The following is a 10,184-nucleotide window of genomic DNA, read 5'->3' on the forward strand; positions in this document are numbered from 1 at the left end:
CAATTTCATATTCAAGGTTAATTCAATTTCGGCAAATTGACAAAAGTTTTTTGCGCCACAAACTGTGGAAGAGTGTGCACATATTTCTAGTTATTATTGTTGTAATATTAATGCCTTTTTACATCTGAATAGAAACGTGTGCGCAATATGCATATTACGTATACGTATGCGTATTACGTATACGTAATTTTTAATAGGGTTGAATATCACAAATTATTCAAATTTGTATTTTCTAATGTGTAAGATTTATACTATTTATTTATTTTTTATATTTATTTTATTTTTTATTTGTACATAAATATTTTAATTTTTAAAACTTAACTAAAATATTATATTATATTACAAAAAAAAGTTAAAATTTGTGCCTCAGCATAAAAATAATAAATAATTGAAAGAATTTACTTTTTTATATTTTTGATTAAATTTTTTAAATGTCAATATATAAAAATAAAATATATAAAAAAAAATGTTTCAATTTGTGACTTAATGTATTAATTAATTAGGAAATTTTACCCTTTTTGATTTCAATTCAAATTCTTTTCTCAATTATAGTAGATAATAATATTGTTAGGTAATAGGTATTATTATTTATAGTTCCTATTGCTTTCCTTTCTTAAAGCTTGCTTCGAAAATAGCAATTTCATTTTAATAAATTGTAAATATACATATTTCAGAAATATATTATAATTTTCAAATACTGTTCTTATCAATTATTATCAGTAATATCAGAAATAATTTGAACTCTCTTTTACTTCCTTAAAGCTTGCTTTGAAAATATAGCTGTCGACAGGTTTGAGGAAATACCCTGTATAAATATTGCATGTTCAGCGTCGTTGACATAACCACAACACATGGATACATAGTACATAGATTATGTGCGAGTGTCTGTGTTTGGAGACATGCCCCCAAGAAGGAAACCCGCCCAGTTAAACAATAGACATAACATAAAATAGCAGAGCAGAGCAGTTGTTATTGTTGTCAATTGCCAGGCCTCCTCTCGGTGTGGCGTTGCTTTCGCTTTTATTGAATTATAAATGGCAAAATCGAGCAAATCTTTTGCCATGGTGACAACGACAACAACTAATATGACAACAACAATAACAACTACCTCTCATAATTGTTGAGAGTTTGCCAAGTGCGGTGCCGACAACTAACGAATCTGAATCCGAATGTTCATGCGATATATTCGTGAATACGAATATATATACATATGTGATGAATATAATTTGAGCAACAGCAACTGCTGCTGCTGCTGCTGCTAGTGAAAATCATTTGCTAACTTTCGAAATCAGTTGAAATCTGTAACTCGTGGCGTGGCGGCGTGTCCGATCCTCTCAAGAAAACAAGCGTACGAAAAATGCTGCGAAAATGCCTGACCACTCTGGTGGCCACCAATCGTCGCCAGATGCAGCCTCTGGCACGCTTGATGCATCAGCAACAGGGACTCGTTGGTCGACCACCAAAGATTCTAATCACGGGTCAGTCAACACTCAATCAACGCTGCACGTGTTTGATTCTAACGTGTGTGTGTGTTCTCCTTTTCGGCAGGTGGTCTCGGCCAGCTGGGCATCGAGTGTGCCAAGTTGTTGCGCTCGCAGTACGGCAGTGAAAGTGTCATCCTCTCCGACATCATTAAACCCAGCCAGGCGGTGCTTGAGAATGGTCCGTACATCTTTGCCGATATCCTGGACTTTAAGGGACTGCAGAAAATCGTTGTTGATCATCGCGTCGACTGGTTGATACACTTCTCAGCTCTGCTGAGTGCTGTGGGCGAACAAAATGTGCCTCTGGCTGTGAGGTAATCCCTGTCTAGAGAATCTCCTTACGTGGCCCAGTTAATACTCTACTTTCTTAGGGTAAACATTGAGGGCGTGCACAATGTCATCGAGCTGGCCAAACAGTATAAGCTGCGCATCTTTGTGCCCAGCACCATCGGCGCCTTTGGGCCCGATAGTCCCCGCAATCCAACACCGAACGTTACGGTATGTTTTCACTTGTTTGTTCGATATTCTTGAATTTGGGTTCCATTCCATTCGCTGTAGATACAAAGGCCCCGCACTATTTATGGCGTTTCCAAGGTGCACGCCGAGCTCATTGGCGAATATTATTATCACAAGTTCGGCTTGGATTTCAGATGTCTACGCTTCCCGGGCGTCATTTCCAGCGATCCACCAGGCGGCGGCACCACGGGTAAGTTCACACAACAACAACAACAACGACAACAAAATGTATCTCGCCATGTCAGATACATCTACAGGTTGAGATACTTTCACTGAGCTAACTGTGTCGTCGGGGCAAAACGATTTAAGCGGCTTTATTAGAGTCAATTGCTGATAGTTTAATGTAACCGATAGCATGACAATGCAGTTGCATGTATCTGAGTATCTCTGAGATACATTTCAACTAGTTTACCTCTCCAGCGTTGTCTTCTCTGCAACTGTGCCACTGATTAAATCATTAAGCTATTTTCATATTCTCTTGGCCGGAAAGCAAGCATGTTCAATTAAATTAATGTGTATTAAATCTAAATACATTAGTTCATCGGACAATTTGAGTCTTAGTAATTGAATTATTAAATGAAAAAATAAATCTACACACTTAAAATAATAAACAAGGGCTAGTAAAATTAATGATAAACATTGGATGCACTACTTTAAATCAAAATAATTTTAGTTCAATATATTGCTGTGGTTTTAATTTTTTTAAATTTATTGCAGAAAATTTACTTCAAAAAATATTAATTTAAGATAATGGTATATAATTTATTAATGGACAGAGCTAAGAAAATTATTTTCAACTGCAATATATATTGTTTGCTTTATTCTTTTATTATTGAATCATTAAAGCAGAAAAGTATTAACCAAAAATATTAATTTTATTTTTATCAAATCAAATATCTAACTAAATTTGCTAAACATTGCCTAAACATTTCTTTTTGTTGTATATTTGACTTCAGTACTGTAAGTTAATTAATATATTTTTTATACTACTAAGTAGTAATAGAAAATCTAGAAAATCGTATAAAGTCTTTATGCCTTATACATTTGTTGATTTAATTGTTAACTTAACCAAGCATTTACAGCAAAAATAACTTATTAAACTTATGCAAATATTGATTCAGAAAGTACTTTTAAATACTCTCAGCTTTCACCTTTCAAAAACCTCAATTCAACTTCATTATTCTGTTTCACCTCACATTTAGTTCAAACATAACCTCACAAAATGTATTTTATCTATTCTAGACTATGCTGTTTCGATCTTCCACGATGCTCTGCGTCATGGCAAGCATACTTGTTACCTGAAGCCCGATACACGCCTGCCAATGATGTACATTGAGGATTGCTTGCGGTGAGTACAAGTGCGATCAAACATAACCTCAATTAAAATAATTCCCTTTGCTTTGCAGTGCGCTGTTCGAGTTCATGCGTGCACCCAGCGAGCAGCTGAAGCGTCGCGTCTACAACGTCACTGCCATGTCGTTCACACCCGAAGAACTCGTCAACGAACTGAGCAAGCATGTGCCTCATCTGCATGTTGTATATCAGCCCGATAGTCGGCAGCTGATTGCCGATTCTTGGCCCCAGGTGTTTGATGATTCCGATGCACGACGCGATTGGAATTGGAAGCACAAGTATGATCTTAACAATCTGGTCGATTTCATGGTCAAGGATGTGCAGGAGAATTACATCAATGTGGAGAATGGCAAAGCCACGGTTAGCATTTAAGGCATCGATCACAACTGGGAAAACCGCATCTAGTATTCCACAGAATCCAATTGCATTTAAACGAAGGCATTTAACATTTATGTACAATTTGTTTATTTTGAAAATAGAAAATATACTATGTACTTGATTTGAATAAAGGACACGTTAACAATTGCAATCCACACAGAAGGAAACTTTCATTTATTTCAATTTATCTTGGATGATCGAGCATCTTTTGAAAATCTACAAAATTCATAATTTTGTTTGACATTCAGTGATTTCAATTGTTTAAAAGTATGCAATATTTTTTGATATTTCGAAATATTTAAACCACCAATATGAATATTGTTATAAATCTTCTCCTTTAAATAATTTTATCTTAAATCTTAACTTTTTTTCTTTTTAAATACTTTAAAATATATATTTTTCTTTTTTTATGGAATCTTCCTTCTTTTTTCCTTTACATTCCAAAACGGACAACATTCTCAATTTTTGTGTCGGTTTTAAAGCTTTATTACACTTCATTCATTTAAATCTAAGCACCTTTTTTGGGATTCCAATAACAATCCATATATATGTGTTAAGTTTCGGCGACTTAAATGCTACCTTACGACTACGTTATACAATGCATTATGGTTAGGCGAGATACTACTACAGTAAGTAGATAAATATATATATTTGTATCTGTATAATGTGTATATAGTTAGTAATTCTGTTCGTTAGATATCAAACTCTTCTTCGGGTTCAAGGGAACGACAGAGCGGCAGCGGCTTGTAGTGATGCAGACAACCGCCATGTGTGGCTATATACAAATCGGCTGAGTCAGCCAACAATTTCGTTTCACATTTATCATCTAGTTGTATATCATTTTTGGACAATTGCCTCTGCGGCTGTGGCTGCTGCAGCTGCTGTTCTTGTTCTCGTTTTCGTTCTCGTTCTGGGCTGTCTGTAAACGAGCAGAGAGCAAAGAGTTTTCTCTATCAGTTTTATTTTTTGCAATTATTATTTCTTTTTTCAGGATTTTTGAAATTCCAAATTTAATTTTGATTTCCTTGGCCTTTCACAAAGTGTCTTACATCAATAAGCAGCATTTACATCATAATTTTTAGTTACATTTTGCAAATTCAGTTATTTTTGAAATAATTACAATACTTTATGTGAAATACAATTGGATTAAAAATATTCGTTGTAGTAATTTTGTTATCGATTAGAATACACAAAGCAATTTGTAGACGACCATCAATCAATAAAATGACAGCAATTAGTTTTACATATTTGAAAAGCAAATTTAAATACAAAAAAGATAAATGTTTCGCTGGTTAGCCAAGAAACCGGAGCTACTCTCAAAGTATCCAATTTACAGGGTATTCAACGTGGAGTATGAACAATAAAAGCAATGTTAAGTCGGTATGTTTAGCAACCATCATTGTTGTAATTACAATTGTATTCAGTTGGCTTGAATTGTGTTGCAAAAGACTTTGTGAAGGGCCTGTTGCCGATTTGGACAGAGTAATGCTTAATGTTAGTTAATATTAGGCTTAACGTAGAGATTGCTTAAGTGTTAGCTTGATTGATTGCAACTTTTAAGTAATTGTATTAATTGATTTGTATGTTTTTTGTATATATATTTTTATTAAGTACATAAGTGATTCAAAACCGTTTTGTTGCAACTAATTGTAATACAAATAAATTTCTCTTCATTTTCGATGAATTTGTTTTCTTTTTCTTCATTTTTGTACAATGCGGCGACATACAACAATTCACTTCATATATAAATATATATATGTATATATACATAACTGTGCAGTAATTTACAGTTATATAGTATATATATATTTATTTTTGTATATGTATTATTGATTGATTAATTGATACGTTTGCCATTTAAACGTGGATATTTATAACAATTGCTTTGGCTCATTTCTATTGCTTATTTTTTTTGCTTCTTTACACATTACGTATACGCGACGTTGGCACGTCGTCCAAACGTATGCCTAGTGTGATCTGCGTGTTTACATATATTCGTGTGTGTGTGTATGTTTTGTGTGTATACAGTTTGTGAGTAATATGCAAATTTTTGAGACATATAGAAGTACATGGTACATTATTTTAATATACAGAACAAATTCGGCGGCAAATGGAAATCTTTTGTTGGTATTCTGACAAAGACAGAGAGAGAGAGACGTGTCGTGTCGGTGAACTGTTGCATGTTGTATATGTATGTGTGTTTTGTACGTCTGTGTGCGTATGTGTTTGAGTGTGTGTATCTGTGTGTGCCATATACATATATGTATGAATCGCGGACACAAATACACATGGTTTTTATATGCAGGTTTTTTAGATCATATGCGACATCATGCAACGACTCACATCACGGTTAGCGCGATGCAAATGACCTTGATAATGCTGATGTATGCGTGGATGTTCTTGTTGCTGTTGCTGCTGCTGTTGTTGTAGAAGTAGTTGCTGCTGCTGCTGTTGTTGTTGTGGTTGCATCTGCTGTTGCTGCACATCATAGTCGTAGTCCATGAGGCAAGCCTGAGTGCCGATCATCTGTGTGGCAGGCATCGAGAAGAAGTCTGCAAGAGTGGAAAGTGCGTATTAGTAATGTATTTTATTTCTTAAAATGAATAAAATATGCGCTAAGATATACGATTAAAAATACCCTGTATCGTAACCAGAAATTCCCTAAAGAGTATTTACTCGCCATACACGCTCGTTTATCACATCTTTACTTATTACTATTGCATTTATTTTTGTCGATTATTGCCAAATTGCGTTTTTGATTTTGTGTTAATTCCAAAAGCAAATGCTGACGCCAGCGCTGCGTCGCGTCGCTGCCACGTCGCTGCCAGCAGCGCTGACAGTGTCCCAATTACCGTTCAATTTATTAATAGCCGGTAATGCAGGCGACACGAAGATAGCGACGCCGACGTCGACGCTGGCTGCGCAGTCATCGGTTATCGGTGATTGCGCCGCGCTGTCAGCGATAACACTGACGAACGCTGAGAATTTTTTAGCGGCATAAAAGCGACAGATAAGCAGATAAAATGGCAAATAAGGGTTTAAAACAAATGCCGTAAATTAAAAAAATATTGACTATTTGTCAATGGGGTCGGAAGACTTTGCCATCGGTTACAAATATACCACTTTTTTTTAAATACCCTGTGGTAAAGTGTAACGTAAAATGGGGCATGATCAACAACGCTATTATTGTAATTTTTCTACCAAACAAATTATTTTATTTGCTGTTATTTTAGAAAATCGAAAAACTTTAAATACATTTATTATGAATACAGGGTATTAGCCCGTCGACTACTATTATTTAAAAAGTTTTACTTGTTTGGTATGAGGTCAGCAAGCGCTAAACGGGAATTTCAAAAAAAAAAACTGTACCAATAAAATACAGCACACGACTCATTTTAATAATTGCAACGAGTTGCAATTAATATAAACATGACATATAAAATTCAGTCATTTAAGACATGAAACATGTTTGAACTTATAATACATGTTTATTTGATTAGCTTTTGGCGTATTCCAATTGGTCGCATTAGCGATAACAGGAAATGCAACAGGCTTGGCAACTATGTATGTCGAACAGTTATCGCTTATCGCTGCAGGTTAATAGGTGTTTGCCTTTCTATGAGTTTGTCAAACAAACACAAATAAATAAAAAATAAAATTATATGCATGTGCTTTTTCTTTAATCAGTTTTTTTGTTCGTGCTGATTAAGATATTTATATACAGCTTTAGGGCTTGCAAATGCCAACAACAAAACGTTATAAAATTTGTATACGTATAACGTACATACTATAGTATAACAGCTGCTGCAGCAGCAACGCAACTGTACTACAAACTGGACTACAATTAATAATGTGCATGTTTTTGCCAGTTTGCTTTGCTCCTTTACGTTATTACTGTTAAATGAGTAGCATTCACATACACATGCGCAAGCACTTACATACATGTAATCAGCGTGTGTGTGTGTGAATGTTTACGTTTACCTATTGCTATCCAATAGGCGAGAGTGAGAGGTGTATGTTTACGGTGTTTGTCGTGTTTGCTGTCAACACAGAGATAACAGCAAAGTGCTCCAAATTCTGATAAGGATGACCCAGAAAAAAAAAGAGAGCACACTGCCAAAATAAAAAATCTTGTTACAAAATGCTGCGGCGATTTTGTAACAACATTTACGAAATGCGTGCGGCAATTAAAAATCGTACATTTTTGTTTGTTTGCTGTGCGTGCGGTGTGAAAAAGTCAAGGCCAAGCAACCAAAAAATTACACATTTAGTTTTTAATGTTGGAAATTGTATGCGCATAATTACCGTTACAATACTGTGCGACCAGATCGGCATCATCAAAACGGCATCGCTTGACGGCCGTCAAGTTATCCATCTCCATGTCCAACTGTTCATGTCCCATTGCAAAGCAGCGTTTCTTGCAGCGCGCAGCAGAGGCAACGGCAGCAGCTGCGGCAGAGACGCCGTCATCATTCACTTGCATTGCCTGCTGCTGCTGCTGCTGATGTTGTTGTTGTTGCTGTTGTAAGTTGTTGTTATTGCAGCTGTTGTTGTTGTTATCCGCGGCTGAAGCCACAGCAGCGGCTTCATTATTTACAATTGCATAGCCATAATAACCATTCGAGGCGGATGCAATGTGAGAGACGACACGTGCATTGAATGGATCCACCACAGTAGAATTGCGCGCCGGCCCAGTTTCGAAATTGACAGCATCAGCAGTTTCGCCATGTGCCCAGCACTCGAAATTTGTCAAAACCATTATTGCGGCAAGTTTGTTGGTGCTATCGTCGTCAGTGGAAATTTACCGAGTATTCTTTTTATATACTACTAACGAGAAAAAAAGCACACGCGAGAATCGAAAAAATAACGAAACGAACGGAACACAAAACAAACGTGTTGTGTATTGAACGACGCTCACTTTTCGACTGTACGTGCGCTGTGTTGCCGGCGGCGTATATTCTCCAACTGCAGCGGCCGTTTTCGGTTAATTACCTCAAAATAAGCAAACAAAATGGTGAAATAAATTTAATTAATACGCGCGCGCACACCACATCACAGCACAACACAGTGAACGTTAACAACAACAACAAGAGCTTATAACAACAAACGACGCTGACGCCAATGTTAAAAATAAATAATTACACTAAGTGTGGCTGTAAATGGCTTTTCAGTATATATTGTTTTTCTATGAATATATTATTTGCATGGTTACACTCTAACTGAAGGGCGCAACCATTTAAAATTCCTTTTTTTTAATAAAATGGAAAGAGACCTCTCTAAATATTTTTAAATTATAAAATTTTCAAACAAATAATTAATTATATAAAAACAATTTTAATAACTTCTCTCATATGATGAAGGACCTGCAAATTTAAAATATACAATATACAAAATCAGTATTTATACTAGGCTGTATATTAATACCAAAAAGTTTCGTATTGGAATTTTTTAATAGTCACCACGAAGTATGGCGCTGCCACTTTGCTAAAAGTACTCGATTAACGGCCGTTGTTGAGAACTACTCGAAGAAACATTCTATACGTAGTCATTCATGTTTTCACTACAAACATAGACGGTTTAAGAAGATTCCAATTTAAAAAATAATATCACTTCATAGGAGGTTTACTTCGTAATAAATAATTTTAAAAACATCACTGCATCGATTTTTCTATCGATGTTTCTCCACCTAGAGATGGATAAGCGATTCGATAACTTAGTCTATCATGTGATTGGCACGAAAAAGGGAATCAGAAAAACAGAGATTATTGTGATTCTTTATAGAAAACATTTCTGTTTCAATTGAATTGAAATTTTATAATTATTCAATTACAACATGAGCAACAAAACGAAAAAGGGCAATGGTAACGACGGTGGTCAAACCAAAGTGTCCAAACAACGTTCACAGGTAAATAAAGGAAAACAAAAAAGTGACCCACATATTTTTGCCGGCTGTGTTTACTAAATTAATAATGACGTTGCACATGTGCATTTTGTAGGACTCGCAGGACTATAGTTCCTTCAAAGTTGTCCTGTTCTACTGCTCGCTGATAGTATTCCTTCCGGTTGTGACGTTCTTTGCGTTGAAGGGATTTGTGCTGGAGCAATTCTTTACCATGTCGGATGTGAAAGTGAACATTGCAGCAGCTGTGGGCGCGGTTGGCGCATTGCATGTTGCATTGGGTCTCTACATATATCGGGCATACTTTGGTGGATCGGATTCAAAGGCGTCGCAGTCCAAACAGGATTAACCAACACAGGGAGTAGCAGATGCAGGGGCAACTGCAACAGCGACTGTTAAATATGTAACAATTCCATTTCCAACTGCAACGTTTATGTTTTTGCTTCGTTTATTTGTTCTAAGCTTAGTGACTGTAGCGTTAAGTAAACTAATAATTACAACTACCTACAAGACCATGTTTATTTTCCGCTCTATGTGAGAGTGGAGTGAGTAAA

General features: G+C 35.8%; 3 protein-coding genes across 6 annotated transcripts; 2 read left to right on the top strand and 1 right to left on the bottom strand.

The window, feature by feature from the left end:
• The first annotated feature begins 1,290 nt into the window (after positions 1-1,290).
• Positions 1,291-3,886, top strand: LOC132788083 (L-threonine 3-dehydrogenase, mitochondrial). The gene is made up of 6 exons (XM_060795384.1): positions 1,291-1,478; positions 1,549-1,798; positions 1,856-1,982; positions 2,043-2,190; positions 3,243-3,348; positions 3,407-3,886. The coding sequence occupies exons 1-6, from the start codon at positions 1,358-1,360 to the stop codon at positions 3,723-3,725; spliced, it is 1,071 nt and encodes a 356-aa protein (XP_060651367.1). The 5' UTR covers positions 1,291-1,357; the 3' UTR covers positions 3,726-3,886.
• On the bottom strand, positions 3,875-8,832 carry LOC132788085 (ataxin-8). 4 transcript variants are annotated; one of them, XM_060795388.1, is made up of 3 exons: positions 8,037-8,832; positions 6,101-6,283; positions 3,875-4,650 (listed from the first exon to the last, which is right to left on the bottom strand). In XM_060795388.1, the coding sequence occupies exons 1-3, from the start codon at positions 8,488-8,490 to the stop codon at positions 4,424-4,426; spliced, it is 864 nt and encodes a 287-aa protein (XP_060651371.1). In that variant the 5' UTR covers positions 8,491-8,832; the 3' UTR covers positions 3,875-4,423. The 4 variants fall into 4 exon arrangements, with proteins under 4 accessions (XP_060651371.1, XP_060651374.1, XP_060651372.1 ...); XM_060795391.1 differs by lacking the exon at positions 8,037-8,832 and adding an exon at positions 6,370-6,455; XM_060795389.1 differs by having other exon boundaries at positions 4,418-4,650; positions 6,075-6,283; positions 8,037-8,830.
• Positions 8,833-9,449: 617 nt separating this feature from the next.
• LOC132788086 (vacuolar ATPase assembly integral membrane protein VMA21 homolog) lies at positions 9,450-10,133 on the top strand. Its single transcript, XM_060795392.1, has 2 exons — positions 9,450-9,636; positions 9,728-10,133. The coding sequence occupies exons 1-2, from the start codon at positions 9,565-9,567 to the stop codon at positions 9,977-9,979; spliced, it is 324 nt and encodes a 107-aa protein (XP_060651375.1). The 5' UTR covers positions 9,450-9,564; the 3' UTR covers positions 9,980-10,133.
• Positions 10,134-10,184: the final 51 nt, after the last annotated feature.

This window comes from Drosophila nasuta, chromosome 3 (genome assembly GCF_023558535.2).
Source record: "Drosophila nasuta strain 15112-1781.00 chromosome 3, ASM2355853v1, whole genome shotgun sequence".
NCBI lineage: Eukaryota > Metazoa > Arthropoda > Insecta > Diptera > Drosophilidae > Drosophila > Drosophila nasuta.